Genomic DNA, 22647 nt, shown 5'->3' with positions numbered 1-22647 from the left:
TCTAACTCTCAGAACGCCTATATTCCAATTAATTTGGCATTGTGCACACTCTGCAGTTCTGATATTGTCTCCATGTTACTCAGAAGAGTTTCATTTCAGGTATTCAGAGACTCAGTAACAGCTGGTTTTGCTCCATTAGACTAACAAAGTGACAGAATAATGAATTAGATTGCCGTCTATGCTTGAATATATATTTTTAATAGTTGAAAGATATTCCTTTTAGACCTGTATGCTACCAGAAAAGCTCTGTTCAATTCCACCACAGAGAGATTCCAGCTTGCAACTCCCTTTTTTTGTTCTGAGGCTGTCCTGCTGGTTTCACAGCTGCCATGGATCTGTCCACTTGCACAGACAGCAAGCCAGCTAGTTAAATTTGATTTACATAGCAGTGTCTCCACTATAAATATAATGGAGCCAGGGAAGATCTATAAGATCAAACAAAATTACATATTTGGTGTAGCTCTGAATTATTAATTTGACAGTCAGGAAACCTGAGTTTATTTTCAGCTGTTGCACAAACTGTTTTTGCCTTTCTCTGTGAATTGCTCATTACCCTTATGACTCAATTTCCCACTTGGCAGTCCTGTCCCAAAGACTTGCTTCACTAATAGCTGTAAACCACTTGTACAGGGCTTTCCATTTGAGAATTTTGAAGAAGGGCAAAGTTTTCTTATTGCCCACAATTTCAATTCATTTATTGTTCACCATTACAAGGAATCACTTCTAATTAAATAGCTACTCCCATCTGTTCAGCAGTCTTCCCATGCTGCCTGTTCACCTAGGGTTTTTTTATATTTTGTCTACTCCATCCACAAAATACCAGACTCTGACTTTTATGGGTGGGTTCTGAAGAACAGATAGAAAGGCAAGGAATACTTGCATTTCACAGTCAACCAAAATGCTAGGCAAAACTGACTTCCCCCCCCCCCCCCAACCCTAATTCACAGCAGCTCCCCAAACTGTTGTTGGGAGATCCCAAGAGTTCCCAAAATGGGCATGAGAGGACAGGGAAGAGATGAAACCGTTGCCTTTCTCACTCACCCATGAAGCGGGCCAAGCCCGCCGAACTGAACCAGCCCACCGGAGAGGCCAGGCTATGCTCCCCATGGCTCTACTGTGGGACGCTGACAATGAACCCCACACGAGAGCTCAGAGAGGTACCTGTACATCGGTGCGCTTCTCAACACATTTGTCATCTTTCCTGTCTCTCACACTCAGTACAATTAAATATGAATTTGTGCAAAGCGGGACAGACAGAAAGGGAAGATTTGAGCCTGACTGCCTTTGGTTTTGTATTTTTCTCTGTAGTCCCAAAGCCTGACTATTCATCTTGTTCGGGGTCACATTAAGATACAGTAGGTTCTGCTGATGCTCATATAAATCCTCTCATTTTCAGTGCTAAAGGAGATAATTTCTCCCTTGCTGCAAGTCAGTTAGCTTAATAACAGCTCTACGCACTGTAACTTGGGAGAGGTAAAAATTAGAGGAAAATAATACTTAGAACTGAATGCATACAAAGATTACAATTATTTTAAGATCAATCAGGCACAGGGCCTAAACCATTAACAGTCTTCCCTCTTGATCAGTACTGCTGCAAACCATACGGAGAACACACAGCTGGCTACACATTAGTTTCATTGTTGGGCTGTCAACCATTTGAAGGCTTTCACCAAATTCCTCTCCACAGGGCATTTTCCCTTTTCTTTAGATCTGTAGACACATAGAACTTTGTAAGGAACTGCATGTAAGTGCATGTAATGCAATTGCTGTACTCTGTTCTGTTTGTTTTTCTTGGGGGCAGAGAAGGTATAGAAGATTTTCATGAATCATTGTTTTCCCTTAAACATTCATCTTGTAGGATAGCAAAGCTCCTAATCTGTATCTTCAATAGTTCAAAGGATGTTTTAGGACTGGGTTATGAGTGCCTTCTACAAAGTTAAACTGAGACACCTTAACTTTTACTGATGCTACTGGAAAAGGAGAATCATACAATATTGTTTTTGACCATGTCTCTCATCGAAGTTGCAGTCTTATATTAAGAAAAATTGGGTTTACTAGATTACTTGGGGTTTCCAATCAAAATATACCTTCTATCTGCTTCATTAATTTTATTTTTATTATTGAAACTTTGCACTTAGAAAAACCACAAGCTTTTCCATTTAAAAAGAATGAATAAAACTAGTAGGTCTGTCCTGTCTATTTATCTAGTGCAGCATGCTGTCTACTGAAGCGGATGGCATCAGAGATACGTATGAGGCAAGTACAGGATACTCTACAGTGGGGAGGCGTGTGAAAAACAATCCTCTATGAAAGTCTTCCCTGCTTTCAAGGGATACATAAAGCATGGAAGTTTAAATGGAATCCACACCTTGCCAACTACTACAGGCATGAATAGCCAATCAATTTTAATTCTGTATTTCAAATCTTGGTAAGTTCTTGATGTCAAAACCACTACTACCTTGGAGGAAGATCCTGATACAATTCTCATCCCCATTTAACTCGCTATCCTCTGGTTTTCTGTTTCAAGACAGATAACAGGAGTTGTCTAGGTTGTTAATGCAATTTCATAGTTGTTTCTCGTTTTCATCTCTTTTCAAATTTAATCAATCTTGATCATTTTGATTTCTCCTCAAATTGGAGTCTCAGTCCTTTACAGTCCTCTTCGGTCAACTGCTTCCAGTTTTGCACATAAGATTGAGTCTGCAGAGTATTCTGGATGAACTTGTACCATGGATTTCCACAACTTCATTATACAACACTCTGCATTATTTTCAACTTGATTCCTTCCATAGTGTGTCAATGCCTTGAAGAACAAGGAGCATGGATATATCTACATATTATCCCACTAATAGGAACGACAGTGGGAAGAAAATGGGAAAAATCCCACTGACTTCACTGTGCAAAGTGTGCAGATCCATGTTAAGATTATTGATTCGTGTACATTCCACGGAATGCAAATATACAAACGCACAGACAGGAACCTTTCTCTTCTGTTACTGGGATGTAACATGATGTTCGCAATAATGCCTTTTTAAATTGGCTTAACTATAATGAAGTTATTGAACACTGAACTAATTTTCCTATTGTCTGCGTAGCACAGAGTAAGATAACACACCATTTGCGTCAACTTTGGTTGCTGGCCATGCAGCCTCAAGGAGAGCAAGAGCTGTTCAACATGTTTGCCTCTTACTCCATAGCCTCCCTCAGCCTGGTGGGACACGTAGTGAATTTCACGTGTTCATCTGACATTAGCTGCTCTAATAGCTCATCTCTAATAGCTGCTCTCATGGGAGAGCATGCACATCATTACAGAAAATGCTGCAATATGCAGTGCTGTCCTTAGCAGAATCCTGTTCCAGTCACAATTTTTACTCTTCCTGGAAAGATGAAGGGTGTATAGCCTTTATGTTTATCATAACACGTATAGCTATTCACCAAGACAGTCAGATTTGTTATGTTCCTCTTAATGATTGAACGGTACTGTTATGTATCAAACAAATCATTTTGCAATAGATAGCCTTAGTTACTCAGTTAATCAAGATTTAGTACTTAAATCCATTGCAACAGATGTGCGAGGCAAAAGAGGCTCATTCGTAACTTAGGTCTCTGAAAACTTTATTACATCGGTGCTTTTTGAATGGTTCCGGTCTCACTTCTTACTTGGCTTATTTTATTGTATATATTCCACATCAACTACCTACAGAAAAAATGGCTCTGCCACAGACAAGTAGCTAGTACAGACATTTTTGTAGAGAAGCAACATGTATGTATGTTCCTAGTTGCAGATGAGGAAAAATATACAGGGGGAGACAGAAATAAATATTCAAATAGTTTTTATAAAGGCATGTTCAGTTCAGGTATGTTTAGTTTGGCGAGGTTCTTAGGTCTAATATTTTTCAGAGCAGTTCAGAAGTATTGATAGAGTCTTGTCAGTATTGATAGGAATTTACTAGCAAACCTGCGAAGAAATTATACAGTTGATGGCAGTGTCTATACCTACCCTCATCATTACATATAGCTCAAAATCTAATTGCTCACTTCTCATCATTAACAGACATATTTAGGACACTGCTACAATTTCATTGTAAGAGACATTTAACAAGCATCTGTTTTGTTTAATCTAAGAATGTCACTGAATGTTGCAGACAGAAATAGATGAATCTGAAGTCACTGAAGATCCTAACAAGTTTATCAGGAAAAATACTTGCTAAAATGTTTTAAAGTCAGTACAGTGCTAGGAAAAATAGTAACAATGCAAAATAACAAAACAGAGAGCTGTCTGACTGGATAACATACGCATCACTAAAGACTTCTACAATGCATGTTTTCCTCATGGCATTGTTACAGAGTTCCCTGGCTCCATTAGCGCAAGTCACACGACCTCCTTCTAAGTCAATTATTCAACCGATAATGTGGGGAAAATAATGCCAGTATACTAATAATACAGGGTTGCTGAAGGCTTCTTCCCCCCCCCCCCCCCCAAACATTTTGTGCAAGATCCTGGTATAGTACAATCTCGCCTAAGGGCCACTGAAGTCAGCAAGATCTTTAACAGAAGACAGACATACAAAATATTACTGGAAAAGCAGATAGCGTGTTAAATTACTACTTAGGTTCTTTTTCAGCTTGGTGGCACTTCAGCATTCTAGATGCCTTATGAACACAATGGGCATAGCTGTCAAGATCACTTCACAGCCACCATCGGATCGCAATCGAACCGGCAGCGTGGGGATATAAATGCACACCACGTAAACACAGCTTGCCAACCACAAGATTAGTTACTCCAACAAACCAACTCTTAGTTCCCATATAAAATATAACTAGCAGAGATCATGTGCAGAGCAGGATTTCCTGATGCTTTTCTTACCTGCAGGACTTCTGACTGTACAATGCCCTGGGAACAAGGCAATAATGCCGGTTCTCATGTCAAAAGCTTACAGATGCACATGTGGTCCCGTGGCTTTTTGTGGTTTTTTTCTGCAGACTGTGGTTGATCTAGCGTACTATAAGGAAGCAGAGTCTGTCTTGCTAATAGGAACCATTACACAGCCAAACCGCAAAGAAATTTTGGGCTTTATTCTTAGGGGCATTTATTTCAGTGTAGGGTACTCAGTTTCTAAAGCCTCAGCCTAATAACTTACACCTCAGAAACCATATTCACTTAAGATCAGTTATCCAAATTAAACCAGAAAACGTAATGAAGGCCTTTGTTAAGATTTACATTTAATTTACACCTACATTTTCTATTTTTAGAAACTATATATTTATGTACTCATTGTTGAGAATATTATTTAGCTGACACTGTAATGACTCCTAGGTAATGTTTCTTCTTTGTAGTTTTACATCAGGGAAAAATAACATTCAGAAAAATGCCTCATAACAGGATTTTTGCATCCTCTGAAAAACTGGGTGTTTCACATTAAGAAATCCCAGCAATTTTAATGAAAACACTGGAAAGCTTATGAAATCCAAAATGCCACTTCATAATTAGACAAATTCCTAAAGCTACTTAGTTTTCATTTTAATGCCTAATCTTTGCCCAACTCTGACTTGCAAATTATGGTATAAATACATGTAATGCTTAAAAACCACAAAGATGCAAACCCTAATCTTTAAATTGATTACGGGCTAGGCTAATGCTTAGAACTTTAGAAACTGTTTATAAGCAGATATTTAAAACCAGACACATCATCTTTTCAAAGGCACTCCTTAAAAGGATTGCAACAATCTGTCTTGGGCAAATTTTGGCCTAACATTCATTTAGAGTTGCATTTAGAAAATAGTACATTTAACTTCTATTCTTTTAGCCTGTACTGTATGGGGGATATCCTATTTCTCAGAACTAGGCGATCATACAGTCTACATCGCAATGCATAAATTGAAGATCTAGTTGCAATATATAAAAAGACATTACTGTACTCACATTCAAGGATGATCAAACTTCTATGATTAATACCAAGAATCAAGATTGTTTCACTGCTTATCTTGTCTTCCCCTCCATTCTCTTCATTCTTTTAATTTGAAAGGCTTATGCCTTGAGCAACCATATTAGATTTTGCTGTTTCCCTACTGTTGTAAGAGGGTAAAATAGTTTTTGGCTAAGTTGTGGCTGTGTTTCAATATGGAATACCGTTTGTCCTGACTCAAAATGTTGTTACTATACGTCTTCCTCTAGGTCTCATTTGTTAAGCTAGTAACTCTTAGTTAAAATGCATATATTGCCAAAGCATTGCTATGGTACCAACACCCTCCATCCAAAGAATCTTCCAGGTCTCACCTCTGTTAACATGCTGTGCCTGAAATGATATATATCAAAGTTAGGACTGGGACTGCTGCCACCCTCTACAAGGGAGACCACGTGTGTTGAGGAAGTGAAGGTTTTTTTTCCTAATTTTGCTATGTGAACTTGAAAAGGGAGAACAAAACACAGTAACCACTCTCAAAGAACCAAAACTATAGCCTGAAAGAATTTGAGGTTTGAAAAATAGACCTGCATATAAATTGCTGAAGTAGCTGACAGAAGCTTTTTTCCTTTGGACTTCCACTAAATTATGGAAGATTAAAAAAGGGCTCAAAAATATTTAGGCTATTATTCCAAAGGATTTGAGTGGAAATATGTTTTGCTCACTTGGTGTTCTGGAAAAATGAGTGCTAGTGATTACATTTGTATAAGACAGGTAAATTTTATTTATATGTTCCATTTGGACTTCAGATGAAAAACTCACCTAAAAGCTTGTCTAAAAGGTCAGATTTGATGCAACTGACCTAATCCCATGCCATTTTGAAGTACTATACTGTTCTCTTCTGACAGTATTCTGTAGTTTCATATCCTTGTTTGTTGTGTATTCTTCCATTAAAGATAAATGAAAGGTTAAGCAGATATATGAACTACGTGCTTCATTTACTTGGATCTTTTCTTTGAAGCTATTAAGAATCAGCAACTGAAAATTCTCAAAAGAGATTTAAGCGCAAGTACTCCTTGCTTGCAACTTTCTCAAACCAGTGAGTGCTCCCAATATTTCTGATTATGAATTTGGCAGAGCCGGAAAATGGACTTCACCTGAGGTACTCGTCTCACAGTAATACCAGTTCTTAACACTTGAATTCTTTTAAAAATTAAATCTCAGGGTTCTTATTTCACGCAAAAGTAAAGATGAACAAGAAAGGTTGATACTACTACATTACTAACAAAACAGCTCTCAAAAAAAGTAGATGTTATCTTTGTACAACAGAACATACATAATATTAGATCTTAAATTAATTAACTGAAAGAGCAGAAGAGCTCACTGTGACTAATCATTACTATTTGGGAGATGCAGCTGATTGGCCTTGAAGCATTCAGTAACTTCTCCCTTAACTAATTTTTTAAAAACATTTCAAAATTACACTGTACTTACTGGATTGAGAACCACTGTGAAGAACAACTCTCCTCCTTGAATACTTTTGTCTAGTTCCTTTGGGCCTCCAGGATACTCTTTATAGAAAATTGTGTGGGTGAATAAGCCACAAGTTTGCCTTGGAAGCACCTGAATTTATTTAGGGGGAAAAAAAAAAATTCAAGAGAAATTCACAAAACAAAAATGCTTATACATTTAATGAGATAATAAATGCCAGATAAGTAACACATAACTGATAATGTTCCTTTGTGATAACTGCTGGGTAGATTTGGCATCACAACTGTGCCAGAAATGAATAATGATCTACTTGAATTAATACACTGGCAGATCAATAAATAGTGCTTACTGAAAGAAACAATATTTTTATTATCAAGTTAAATCACGACATCCAAAAATTCATCACATCTTGTTTGAAACTGGAGATTGATCTCGATCATTAAGTTACAATTCAGCAACCTCATCCAACTAATTTTGTCCATAATACCTGATCCTAACACTACATATCTGAAGTCTGGTCATCAGATTTTTAAAATTTTAAAATAATTTGAAACATAATCTAAAATACTATCAGTCTATATTGTATTAATCACTTCCCCTTTTTGAAAGATGGCTTTGTTGTAAATTTAAACTGGAATTTGAAAGTCAGGGGTTTTTTTGGCTTAGGCATCATGACCAATAATCATCCTACACTGACACATGATGAATTTTGCCAATAAGGCTCACATTATAAAGAAAGATTTGCTTCTCATTCAACTATGCTAGCTTTCTAAGACCAGTTGCAGTAAAAAGTAGCGTAAACAAAAGCATGTATTTTTAAAAACATGCAAAGAACAAATCTTTTGAATAGCAAGAACTAATAAATGCAGTTAGGTTTTCCAGTAGAACTTCAAAATATTTTCTATCAATTTCAAGAAAATAATTTGCTGGAGAGTGTTTCAATTATGTTTATTTTTTATGGAAAATCAACGGCTGAGTATTGATGTTCACATATAATTCTTAAACTGTTCTCAAACATTCTAGTTCACTTTAGAACATTTATTAAATGATAGCTTAAACTTTCAAAGCATACAAATCCCTTACTTGACACAGACTGTGGTTCTTTATTTCTTCTTGTTTCATTTCTCAACATCTTTTTTTGTAATGTACAGGATACTGTGACCACAGATCGTAAATTCTGTGTTGTCAGAAAATGTATGGAATTTGCGTGCTTGCTATAAACTTGCATATACTTTTTAAAAACCCTTGGATTTCACTGATGAAATATGAGAACAATTCTTCACGGAGGCTGGGAATGAAGCTGCACTGGATGGGAAACGCTCTGGCAAATATTACACAACAATTTTATTACTGAACGTATTCATCACTATAAGCCTGCAGATGTAAAATATTAATGCATTTGCCCTGGAGAACTGAAAGCTTGAGAGTCCCAGAACAGGTGGTTTTATACGACTGTTCTTGGAAATAGAATTTTGGCCTCAGTGTCCTTGTGTTAAATGTCATTATGTGTCTTCAAATAACATGTTTTTACAAAAATTTATGAAAGAGATTTCTGGAGATTCTGAGAGTCAATCAGTCTTCCTCAAATGCTTCATGTCCCCTGAGCCCATCCACAAACCCTTTATTTTACACGCAGCTATTGCTTTCAGGAGAACAAACTGTAGCTGAAATCTGTAAGGTGTCAATTTTTTTCCTGGATGTCTGGAGATCATTAGTTTGCTTCATCCAAAAATAGATCAAAACTTTTAAATACTATTATTTTGCTTGGAAAAGTGGTATCCATGGTAACTCAAGGATAATATCACAATTCTGTTATAAGCTAAGTGGCGGTCTTGCGCTAAAGTGCTTGACCCTCCCAAAACTGCTTGTTGCAGCCAGAGGTATAACACAGCACACACACCAGGTTCTTTCCCATTCACCACTCTCCTACATGCTCCAAAAGAAAGTTACTTGAGAACATACCATCAAGTATTTTGGCAAGTTGTTTTGAAACACTTCTCAGATAATAATGACAATATGTGAATCAGAAATAGCCTACACCCCAGTGACCAGATGCTATTAGCATAACGCCTTCCATGTCAGTTTTGTATAACCCCTTTTGGCAAACAGTGCTGTCAATACACTGTGAATCACGTAATATAGAAAAACCGTGTGATTTGACTTGTGGCTGCCTCAACAGAGCAGTTTCATAGCCTGGAGGGGGGTGTGGGGTATGCGTGTCTTCTTTCCCTCCAGCCTTCTGAGTGTTTGCCCTGCATCCAGACTGAGCCTGGGCCCAAAGCCGAGCTGTGGGGCTAAGCCACAGTGCAAAGCACAGTTCACATTTCCATATGGCAGGGCACAAAACGAGGGCAACTGTGCAACGTTCAAATGGAAGAAAAAAAAATATTTATGCACCAAGATCCAGATGCTCAGATGGCATAAACTGGCAAAACTCTTTTGCAGTTAATGGCACTATGCAAATTTAAAACCTGCTAAAATATCTAACCCATAATATTCTGTTAAAAGATGCAAAGTTGACTTTTTGCTTGAGATCTCTGAACCAGTATTAACAGTAGGACGAGAACAGTTAACAGCCTGTTAACTGTTAACAGCAGGGTGCCTGGAGGCCACCTTTATCAGCAGTAACATCATCAGCAACAGACTGATTTTAATTAACAAGATACTGTCAAATATATCTTGCTACTTATGCACAGCAATATGTGCTTCTCACAATGTGAACTTTCAGGATACTGTGCTTTTCCACTTAAAAATAAATTGTTCATAAAATGGTAGAGTGGTTGTAATATGAACATCATAAATACAACTCACCATGATATTTTTGTGGATGAAGCCTCGTCTATACCTTGCAGGCTTCAGATGTGGGTATTCTTCTGTGCTGGTAACTCTGATATTCCAGACCTTTTTCCAGGCATCATAAAGTTGAACATGTACTGGATAGACTCCAGAATGGTGTGGAGCCACTGCATAGCCCAAATCAGTTGGAATACCATGTTCCTAAAACATAACAGAACAATGACTGCTTTCAAAAATTTAATAAACTTGATGTTTTGGCATTTCTCAAATCCTTTGTTTGCGAGAGATCAAGGACAGGTCTGAAATGCAAATAACAGTGATAACAAAATATGCTGATATGTGAGGGAGATGGAAGGCAGCATAGTAAAGATGAAACACAGGATTCTAATACAAAAGCCTTTTTAATAAATATTTTTATGAGTATGTAGGGAAGAGTGAAATAGATGTATTTTTACGTTGATTTCTTCAATCTACATTAAACAGAAAGCCACACTCTTTCAAATTCTTGCAAGAGATTTGCTCACTAAGTAAGAATTCAGAGAGAAAATTACCAGCACATATTCAACACAACAGGTAGCATTTGGCAGTCACAATAACAAAAGTCTGATTTCCACTACATGTCCCTACACAATTACTTGGACTGTTAGCTGAATTTCACAGAGTCACTGCATTTCCCCTCTAGTCCACTTGAAACATAAAACCATATTAAAAAAAACAGCTTAACCATTTCAGTGTCATTTTAAAAAAGGAGAAAAGATAACCACTTGTAAAATTCTGAGGATAATAGCAGATGTTGTAGACTAACCCCTTTTGTAGTACATCTTCTATTTTTGCAGACTCCTGTCATTTATCTTGTTTACATACTGACCTTGCTGATATTACCGTCTCTTGACATTCAATATATTTTCTTTCCAGTTTCTGGTTTCCAACATTCTCTAACGAATTTTGACACCTCTTCTCCTTTCCTTCAGGTTACTTTTCAAAGGAACAGTATATAGCAGATATTCCTTTGATAGTCTGATTAGCAGAATACACTGTCCATGAGATGTTGTGTTGCAATGATTTAGGAAAACTGCCTTTGCACAACCTTTGAATTCTGTTTAAGAGGTTTTTTTATATTGTTTGTATTTGTATCGTCATCTTCACCATATTTTCTAATCATACTTTGTGTGCAAAGGTTAAGAGTTGGTTGATACTTGGGTCTCCTTCCTTTGAATAAACTAGTTACTAGGGAATATGAAAAACTCTGTAACTCATCTCAAAGTAAAATGGGTGCTTGACCTTCGTCAAATCATCTTTCTTCATCTTTTCTAGAGGAGGACTGGACTACTGCAGGAAAGCTAATGTACTAGACAAAAAGCTTAAATAGTCAGGATTCAACATTAGATGTATCTGTTACAGTTTAAATATGACAACTTTACTAACAGCCCAGAACAAAGCAAACTCACAAAAAGCAGCATTTGCTTCTGCTCTGAAGAACATGAGAAATAAGACTTTAAAGATGTGAAGGCTGCAAGGGAAGAAAGCTTTATTTTTCCTCATTAAAGGGCTACTTCGAACCTAGCGTAATGGCGTCCGTAACAGACAGGTATGGTTTAATCACAGTTGAGAACCCTAGTTCTTCTATATTTAAAAAACTGGTGAAATTATTATTTCCCTTTAGCAATTTATGGCACACATAATGGGGCGTAAGATTGTACCACCCTGAGGCTGGTGCAGCTTTTGGAATTCTTGTAAGGCTGTACCGCTCCTGGGTAAGATCCATCAGTGACCCCGCCGCACCCAGGGAGCGCGTCATCTGCTGGTTTACAGCTGGGGTGCACTATGTGTAATCTGCCAAAGCAGGAACGAGTAAGAGCTGGCCTACTGGTGTTACTGCATGGGGAGATAAAGAATGCATACGCCATCAGTTACACAGCTTTACACTACTTAGTTCCATCGCAGATACTTCAATCCTCTTGCTTTTATCTTTTCTACTTCCCTTACGCATGCATATATATATCAGAAAGAAAAATCTTTACAGAACACGTAAGAAATTGCATTCACTAATGTCCCATTTTAATCTCCTTCATTCAGCTATAAACAAATGTCTGATTTTTTAAGAGTTTTTCCCCCTCAAGTTTTACAATATGCAGTAATAAATATGTTACTAAAATCTTTCATTCTAATTATGAGTCTATCATCTTCAATGTATCAGTGTCTCCATTATTTCTTAGTGACTGTAATTCCCAAGTTGAGCATTTCACACACAATATACACATTCAGTTTGATAATGCATGAGGCATCAGCAATTTCAGCCTCTTTCAAAAAAGCAAGGTACTTATCTTTGGTATTAATTTAAATGCTTTAAGCAAATGAAACATAATGAGTAGCTTCATGTCTATATGTCTATACATAGCTTCAGACATGAAAAACATTTAATATAAGGTATCTATAAGTATTAAGAGCATTGAAAGTAGTGAAGAAAATAGAAATTGATGAAGGTACCTAAACCAGGGTTGAATATGAATTATTCTAGTAACACCCTTTAATGGTTACATACTGTAGACTAATCCCAGAGGATGTCTTAGGTCATACCAGAACTAATTTAATTTCCAGTGGAGCCTGCAACAGTACACAGAATCATAAAAAAAAAAAGGGAATTTTGGATACAGAATTTTTAAATTTTCATGGTTCTAACTTCTACTGAAATGCTTCCTTAAAAGGAAACAGTAAAATTGAGCTGGCTTGTACTCAGCCCAACTACAGTCTACAGTAAACTTGGAAAAATCTTTGGTCAAAAGAAAGCATATACCTTACATAAAAGCAAAGTTTTCAAATACAAATTTTAATTGCTTGATATTCTAGGTCTACACCCTCCTCTTACACTCACTGACACATGACCATAAGCGCACTCTTTTTCGTTCTGGTATTTCAAACCCCCCTCCTCTTTCAAGGCACAAGGTTATTACCTGCCAGCTAAAGAGCAACCGATATATTTTGAAAAGGGAGAAGTAAAATTAGGCTGTTGGATGAATAGATGTATTTCAGCAAACAAGTTACATTTGCTGAGATATTCTGATACAACACTTCTTTATGTCTTTACATTGGACCATTTCTTCAGACAAATAATAGGTACTTTGTATGGCAGTTTGGTTCAGTTTTATTGTATGAAATTAACTGTAGAGAAAAGGTAAGTCTGTTTCTCTAGTATCAGACCTAAAAATCTGGGTTTGTTTTTTCTTATATTCTCACTGAAACATTTTTCTTCAGAGCTTTGCTGTGAATAAATAATTAGTAAAGGCAATGCTTTCCCAAACAAGTTTTTATAAAGCTGATCCAAAGGGAATATGTAAGATGTTATTAGATATTGCATAAAAGCATCTTTGAAAACGTGGCACACTTCATTAATCCTAACATGCAGTGTTTTCATAAAGTCATTTGACACGTTTTGACGGAGTATTTATTCTTTCAGAAAATTGGATTTTTTCTAATCTAAACAATGGGCTATTTGGACAAAAATTTATTTAGGAAAATATTGAAACAGAAGAAATTTTATCTATATTGACTTTGCAAGATGGGAACATATTCATTCTTCATTCTAAAAGAATTTTTCCATTCAAAATTTTTCATACAGTAATACAAGCCAAATCAAACTTTAATTCAGAAGGAAAGCCAAACTGTAGAGAAATAGAATTTTCATAACACAAAATACAGTGATTGCAAAAAGCACTTTATCAAAACTTACCCCCCCCCCCCCCATTCATTGAGATTAAAACAAATTCTACAAGGATTGCTTTTCCAACAAAATAAGAATAATGGTTTCTGAATACCTAAATTCAATATAAAATGCAAAAATATAACTCACTAAGGCAAATTTTTTGTTAAGGATCATCTGCTCCACCAGTGACGACTCATTGTGGAAGAGGTGAGGCTGCATGTGACTCCACATGTGGGGAAACCACCAAAAGTCATCTACAGACCTCAACAACAGGTCATCGCCTTCATCTTCCTCCTCAGTGCCTAAAAAAAAAAAAAAAAACCCACAAACTCTGAAGTCTCTACTTTTATTATATTCTTACAAATGGTTGAAGATATAAGAAAGAAATTAGCGTAATAAAACATGACCATTTAAAGTACTGAGGGTTTTAAATGTTTCCAAGTACATATTCTTTTTCCTGAAGTCATTACAGCCAAGCAAAAGACAGAGCCCCATTTTCATGGCATCTCAAATGCACGGCACAACGCTGTCCCCGCATGCACGTGCCGTATCAGTATGACCAGTAGCTAAGGGATGGAATTGGAGAAATCGTATACAAGACAGTTTAAGACAGAGTATAAATGAAAATGATGACAACTCTTTTCTGGCATTCCTTATTCAAACTAAATTCATTCCCCAGTCAAACTTCTTTTCCTTTCGTTACCTATGACACATGTAAGTATTCTTTTCCAGCAGCCTTTTCAAAATATTATGCATAAGAGAAATATTTTCTCTTCCCCGCTAATTCTTACCTTTCTGATCATGGCCTACTCAGGAGTTCCCAGAAATCTGCATCTTTAAAGAGACTTAAAGGGTGGCTGGAGCTCACTGACATACTTCTCAGGCCCCAGGCCTGGCTTTTCAGCTGCTCTCCTGCCTGTTCTTCAGGACGTGGTGCAGGGAGCAGGCCCTGCGGCCATTTCTAGTGGAGAGGAATGACTCGGGCAGCAGCGCACGGCCCTGCAGTTCTCTCACACGCCTCATGCTGCAGCTACAGCGGTAAATAAGCCAGTGGCGGGGTCTGTCCTCCGACCCCGAGCCGGCTGGCCGCTTTGACGCTCGTAAGTCCTCCCAGCCTGGAGAGAAGCAGCCGCTCCCCAGGTACCCACTGGGACGGGCCCCTGCCCTTGCTCCCCCGGGTGCAGGCAGTGGGGGCTGGCCGGGACCCCGAGCCCTCCAGAGGCCATCCGCGTGATCCGAGGGCAATGACAACCCGCTCTCGGCACTCAGGCCTGCGCCTCGGCTCTGTATAACCTGCTGGAGAGATTCAGCCTGGGTATCTGACAGCACCTTGGGGATGGGAAGCGTCAGGGTCTAATTAGCTGGCGGATCGGGGGCACCCTCTCACCCCCAAGCCCAGACATTTATCCTAGTCCCAGTGCACTTCTAATGACAGGCTAGCCCTGTCAAAGGCAGCCAAATTAAAACAACCCCTTAATGGGCTGCCATATAAAGACTGCGTCAGCCTAAGTTTGACAACCTATAGCTTAACACATCTTCACGGTGTGCCTGCTGCCTGCTTTTCGGATTATCCCTACTCCTGCCAACAGTCAACACAACGTGACAAATCCTTTCTCTCTCTCAGCATTTTGCAACATCTATTCTCCTTTTTCAGTCTTCTAGCCAAACATTCGGCTCCGATGCTTTCTGCATCCATACGGCCATACTCTCACTAACCCTATATGCCCTTAAGCTTTTTCCTCTTTCCTTCAGCAAACCTTGTCTGACATACCTTCACTGTTGTGATTTTATTCCTCATTACCTCTCAGTGAACTACAGCAGTGAATGAAAAATGTGGGCTGACATATGTAATGTCGTATCAATATTTGCAGGATCGTGAGATTTTAGGACTTCATGTGAGTCCACGGGGCCCTGTGTGATGTTCACACACTATCAAAGAAAGCGACAGGAGGGCCTAAAGGTCACACGATAGCCAGGGCAGGGAGAAGAACCCATATCAAGAAAGGAAGAAAGCCACAGCAAGGGATGGGCTGTAATGGAGACAGGCTCAAATCGTTCAGTTTACAGCCAGTAACTGGGTCAGTTTGTACAACAAACATGCAATACCTTTGCCAAATCCTACTCAGCCAAAACTAGGAAAGCCATGAGCATGTTTCCTCCAAAGCATCTGAACTGTCAACTGAGGCAAAGGAGATGGTCTGGAAAGCACCTCTGCCCGCTGAAGACACTGACAGGTGACAAACTTGGCAGTCAGGACCATTTTGCTCAGCCATTCTAGGCAAAAGAAAGGGCAGGAAGGGATGGGAATGGATGGAGGAAGTCATGTCCTGAATGTGAAAAAGTTAAGGCACCTCTAGTCTCTCTGAACTGTGCGGGTGACACCTGAATTGCAGGGGTGACACCTGGACATTTACCAAGCCTTGCTGAAGTCTGCTAAGCTCAAGAGAGACCTGTGGAGGAACTGTGCAGCCCCAGCTGCCTTCCTCTCCAGCTGTTCAGCTCTAAATAACAGACTTCTTTCCCTGCCTCTTCTCTTCTTAATATGACAAGTAATACTGACCAAGGTGCGCAGCTGAGCACGAGTTACGCTCATCTCCTATGTAACATGCACAGCAGTCGAGCATATTCAAGCTCTGTATCTTTCTTTAGTTTTGAATAAATCTGGTTTTTGTTCCTAGTCTCAGCTAACATGTCACTTCACTTCCCTCATTTCACATTAACATCCCTCAACTATGACATTATCTTGTGTTGTCTTTTGTGTTTCTCTTCCAGGCTCCGATGTTGTCCTATTTTGCACACGTCTCTTTCTTTCTGTTTGATGGTTTGATCCTTAACAAAAAAAGAGAGCACCTTCTTTCTTCTATATCACATCCTATTCAATACCTTATCTTTTATTTCTCCCTATTTCTACAGTGGTTTAAGCATAAAATTTATGTTAATGGGTAATATATATTGCTATATCTCTACAGTAGAGATTAAACTATCCAAAAGGATAAACTGTGGTAGCTCAACAGATCTCTCAGTGAAGTCAAGAGAAAATTTCATTCGATCGATAGAATTTACCACTCAACAACAGGTTGAAAGGAACTGAATTTTAATAAAAGGGGAGGAGGAATTCAATCTGTTCCACACTGGCACCTAATGCAGGCATCGCAGCTTCCTAGAATTACTGGAACATCTCAAGATGTTCCAGCCCACCTAAAATTACCACCTAAATTCTTTGTGTGCTCAGGAAATGGCTACAGAGAAAAATCCAGTTCACTTATTAGTCTACATGCCTCCCTCTCCCCATTTCCTGGGAGAGGTTCTGTAGTGAGCATCTGAGCTAGCTCAAATTGAATGAAATTAAAAAGCAACAGTAAGAGATGTGTTTATTCCACCCTCAGGCTTGATTTTACTGTTATCTAATGACACATACATAACACATACAACACCTATAGAAAGCTGTCGCCCCAAGCTTGGACTGCTGCTTGCAAGGTCTCCTCCTGGCCCTGTGACTCTGCCGTTTCTGCATGTCCCAGCTTGCAGGAGTAGGAGGAACATTCTTCTTCTTCAGGAAACTTAACAGTCTGACAGAATACTTTTCTGAAGGGCTTAGTCTTTCCTTAGAAACTGCAGCCTGGCTCCCCTACTTCCACATCATTGCTCTACTTACTGCACTATTGTGCGAAGAATGAGCACTTTTTTTTTTCCTGGGTTTTTTTTTTTTTTTTTTTTAAAGAGTTTACAGACTCTACCTACATGTTTATTTCCAGACAGACTACAGCTCAAATAAAAGGTTAATCCGGTATAGTAACTTTAGGAGAAAAATTTGGTTCAGTAAATCACACAACTATATGTCCCAAAGCAACCTGGAAGAAAGAACAATCTAGTTTTTTTTGTTATCCTATTATGAAGGAAACTCTTCTCTCTACTCAGACCCTTAGTCTCCATCATTCCTACTTTCCTCATAGAACAAAGAACACCATCAAAATGAAAGTGATTTTAGTATTTCATTCTTACCTGTGTGATAAAATTTCCCTGAAAATCCGAGGTTGAAAGTAAAATTTGTAATCTGAGCTCTCAAAAGATTCTGAGTGTCAAGCAGGGCCTGAAAAAAAACAACCCACCATATAAACATATCTGTAGAAAACGACACCTGGCACAGAAATTTAATATAACAATATAAATATTTTTACAGGTATGTGTCTTTTCAATTGGTTTTGCTATTTAAAAACAGCTCTTTACATATGGCAAAGTAGTAACAGATATTTTCATTATCATTTAAAAATTAAAGACACCATGCAAACTCCATCATTTTCCTCATAAAGATGACGAGCTATTAAATACTGGTTTACTCCTTGAATCATAAGATAGGTAAACAAAGGCACACGCCAGAGAAAACACCTTCCACTGATTACTCAGTAAACCTGGGACAGAGCCAGGAATGAAATTCAGATCTCTTGTGCCCCTGACCACTGCTCCATTCACTGGGGTGAACAGCGTCTATTAGAATTATGTTTCTCTAGATCACATCAAGCACATACACAGCATTTCAGCCATATTTCAAAATTACCGGCAATGCAAAAAAATCCAGAAAGACAGAAAGAAGCTAGATGAAACCTATTCCACAAAGAACTTAATCCTGAATTCACCCAAATTTCGACTCATTCCTCAGACAGTTAGCATACTGGCTGCCAGCATACATGTACTTGCACTAAACTGGTACAAACAAAAAAGCAGCATGCAGGAAGAAACGGGAAAGCTATTATTCATCAGATAGAGCTTTACTCTTTGATTTCAATATGTTGCTTTTGATTTGTTACTCCCAAGATTTACATATTACTTTCAGGAGTTATCTTCCAAACTCTTACATTCTGCTGTCGTTCGCTCCTTCAGTTTTCCAGGTGTAACAAAGACACCTACCTTTCCAATGCAAACCAAAACTTTGCAAAGCAAGAACAAAACTAAGAGCAAAAAGCCTCCTCTAAAATGAGACTTGGAGTGCCTGTTCCTCCATATAGCCTGCCTTCAAGCGAGCACTTGATAGTTGGTAATCTATGAACACATTGGACTCTTTGGAGATTCATGACACTGTACAACATCAGAAGCGTATGGCCAGCTCCAGCACACACACACACACGCTCAGAGACGCGCACTCACGCAGTACCTTTGAAAGAAAGGAAAACATTTATACGTCAAAGGTCGCCAAAGAGTTTTCAAAGTAAACATACATTATAGGACAATGATTTTAATAAAGCAATACTATTGTCAGAAATTAGTAACTCTAACCATGTTATGAAAGGGAAATGTATTTAAAAGCATAAAAACATTAAAATCACTGGAGATTTTCAAAGGTTTAAAGGTCTAGGAGGCTCTCCACTCTTGAAATTCAATGGCAATTTGGTGTCCTGAAAAAAAAAATGAGTCAATAAATTTAATTACAGTTTCTTTGTACATTTTCGTTACATGAGTCACTTGTCTACAATTATTTTTTTAAGCAGAACGCCAGTGACAACAAAATGTTAGCATGGAAGTCAAGTCCAGCTTTAGATAGAGGCATAGCATAGTCAAGTTACAGTGCCTTGAAGTACGACCCATTTTACAGATGGGGCCGATATCCACCTTTATCAGAGAAACTTTTGGGCAGACGGGCTCTTCTTCAGGTCTTTTCCGGGGCTCATCTATATTGTTTCTAATAAAAGTACAACCTCCATCTGCAAACTCTGTCAAGCCTGTTTCCTTACACTATCATACCTACAACATTACAGTGACCAAATCAGGCAAAGGGTGACAACAGCAGGGGCTGCCCTGGGCCCCAACCTCAAGAGAGGCCCGTGGCAGCAGGCCCAGCGGCGCTCCCGTTCCCGGTAAGAGGTGGCCACACGCCACAGCTGGTCACAGGCCGCAGCTGGTGCGTCTGTCCCTGCTCTGCGCTCGCCTTCCCAACACTGCCTTTCCAGAGCTGAGCATTTTCACCTGGCCGCACTGAGCGACTGCAGCACTGCCCGAAGCGGGAACGCAGCCGCTCTCCAGTCCTCCGCTGTCCTGCATCCGAGGCCTCAGCGAGCTCACCAAGCTTGTAGCTCTGGCTGGCTCAGGGAAGCTGCTGCTTGAGGGAGCTGATGTGCAGCAACAGGACAGACAGTCATTTGTCCCTGTCCTGGGGGGCTGCAAAACTGAATTTTGCTGACACAGCTGACAAAACACGAGTGGTTTCAATTCTGGGTCATCAGTAGTACTTGCCTTGCTCACCATTTCAGCAGACCAGAATATATGTTTAATGAATATGCTTAGGCCTAATATTAATTACAAAACAAAATCTGCGAAAGAACCATCACTGTTCTGCCTCGTATTTCTTAAGGTCCTCTCAGATCTGGAAGTAACTTGCCTCTCCCACTGTCGTCTTCAGCAGCGTAGCTCCAGCAACGAGAGAGCTGGGGTTGTTCAGCCTGGAGAAGAGAAGGCTGCGGGGAGACCTTAGTGCGGCCTGGCAGTGCTTAGAGGGGGCTTACAGGAAAGACGGGGACAAACTTTTTAGCAGGGCCTGTAGCAATAGGACAAGGGGTAATGGTTTTAAACTAAAGGAGGGCAGATTTAGACTAGACAGAAGGAAGAAATTTTTTTACAGTGAGAGTGGCAAAACACTGGCACAGGTTGCCCAGAGAGGTGGTGGATGCCCCGTCCCTGGAAACATTCAAGGCCAGGTTGGACGGGGCTCTGAGCAACCTGATCTAGTGGAAGATGTGCCTGCTCATCGCAGGGGGGTTGGACTAGATGGCCTTTAACTAGATGACCCTTCCAACCCAAAGCGTTCTATGATTCTATGATCACCTTCTGTCACTGGAAAGCCTGAAAAAAGTCCTGTTCACAAGGGACTTTCCAAAGGAATGAGTAAAATGAAGCACAGAATGGAGATAATTGAAAACAAGCTTGAGACTTCTGAAGTGGAATATTAAGAGAAAAATCTTGCAACACTGTTAACAAGGGCTTTTGCACAGGCTGAGAGTGCAAAGATCACCAAGGAGACTTCTTATTCTAATGAAAGGTAGCAAATCAGCAGAGGATTTATTATGAAAACCATCCTTGAGCTGCTGGGAACCTATTCAATGAAATAATTTTATCTTTGCACGGTTAAAAACATAGGAGGCAAATGATATGGCTACACACCTTTCATGTTAACAGTACATATTGTTGAATGAAAGAGATCCCGAGTGCAGCTTGACAGCAAGGTGGCATGAACGGGCTGCACAGTTCTTTCCCTCCAAATTAAGTTAAGAACTGTGAGGGTTTTTTGAGCTGAAGGTCTTATCCTGTACCTTTCTAATACCTTCTCAGCTTGCCAGCTCCAGTCCAGTCTCAGCATCATTGAAAAACAGAATGGGAAAAATGAAGAGCAAACACCAGAGAAGCATGACCTGGAAGGAGTTCTCTGCTGTACCTACAGGGCTGACAGGGAGGGTCGCAAAGCCAGGCTTTCAAATGGGAGGAGGGAGAAGGACAGCAAAAAGCCCGTAACATTGCTATGGTAATGCAACAAAGAGTTTACTTCTTCACTGGGAATTAATTTTGCTAGTGTAGTTACCACCTTCTTGCCTCAATGATTGCCTGGTGGCTGCATTTTATTTAGGCCAGCAGTCCCAGCAAGACACTCCAAATAACACTCAAATAACACGAAACTCTAAAGGAAACCTGAAGTTCACCTTCTACGGAGCGAACTTTGAAAGCGATGCTGTTGGGTTTTTTGGCCCCATTACTCTCATTAAAATCAACAGGAGATCTTCTACTAAATCCTCGTGGTGGTGTTCGAAAATGCGTCAGCTAACACAACCGTGTACCTGCTCGCCTGCTCCGCCCGCAAAGAGGGAGGGCACAGAGCTGCTGTGAACCACTTTCTGTACAGACAAGCCGAGATAACATTTGAGTTGTCATGCCTATGATTATTTTCTGGGTGACTTGACATTTTACTCATCTTTCAGGTTCTAAAAACAAAATGTTAGAACTCATGAGAAATATATAGTAGCAGATGGCAGGGCCTATTACTGTGAGTTTGTATCAGAAAGACAGAAAGAGAGAAAAGTAGGGGGACGAAAAGCCTGAAATTTCGTTTCTAAATGCTATTTTATATGCTGAAGGTAAGCTGGTGATATTTTTTGTATATTTTATGATTGGTTTATGAACAGCCCCTCTGGGTATCTGTAGGACATGTTCTATAAATACACTCGTACTGAAGATTGTATTTTAAAGACTGTTTAGTAAAGCCTTCATATGTTTATAAATAATTATTTAGTACATGTGTTATACTTCCACTGGTACTATACAGAAAATAAATTGCTGGATGCATAATCACGTTCACATACATAGCTACAGTGGAATACTTTCTTTTCAACTTTTCCTAAGCTCACGTGCCAGGTTTAGGAAATTCCTCATGCCAGAAATCAAATGCAAGAATTCGATGTATGATGAAAGACCCCCTTCTTCACCAACAGTCCAAAATAATCTGAGAAAAAGGCCCCATTACAATCCAAGGAATAGGCAACAGTTATCCTGCCAGCAGAACAACAGAGTTCTTTCAATCCTTGCATCTGACATGTTTATAGTATAATGAAAGGAATATAAGAAATCATGTATGTTGTAAATAAAGCCAGATTCTCAGATGATTAATCAGCATCATCCCATTTAAGTTATTTCTATTTCATTTCTGATGAAACATCTCAGCAAATGTAAGCTGCTGTAATTGCCAATGGGATCTCAACTGCCTGAGAATTTTGGAGAAAA

The 22647-nt window shown here is 39.1% G+C and overlaps 1 protein-coding gene across 1 annotated transcript in view; it reads right to left on the bottom strand.

Moving 5' to 3' along the window:
* Positions 1-22647, bottom strand: part of LOC104023792 (bifunctional heparan sulfate N-deacetylase/N-sulfotransferase 3) — a 65176-nt gene that overhangs the window by 23598 nt on the left and 18931 nt on the right. The window contains exons 2-5 of the mRNA XM_075708762.1: positions 17893-17980; positions 14038-14192; positions 10206-10391; positions 7398-7526 (exon numbers count right to left, since the gene is read on the bottom strand). Coding sequence (XP_075564877.1) covers positions 7398-7526; positions 10206-10391; positions 14038-14192; positions 17893-17980 — 558 coding nt within the window. The remainder of the gene's footprint in view (positions 1-7397; positions 7527-10205; positions 10392-14037; positions 14193-17892; positions 17981-22647) is intronic.

This window comes from Pelecanus crispus, chromosome 4 (genome assembly GCF_030463565.1).
Source record: "Pelecanus crispus isolate bPelCri1 chromosome 4, bPelCri1.pri, whole genome shotgun sequence".
NCBI classification, from domain to species: Eukaryota; Metazoa; Chordata; class Aves; order Pelecaniformes; family Pelecanidae; genus Pelecanus; species Pelecanus crispus.
Note: the sequence above shows the minus strand (reverse complement) of the source record. Positions and strands in the feature narration are given on the sequence as shown.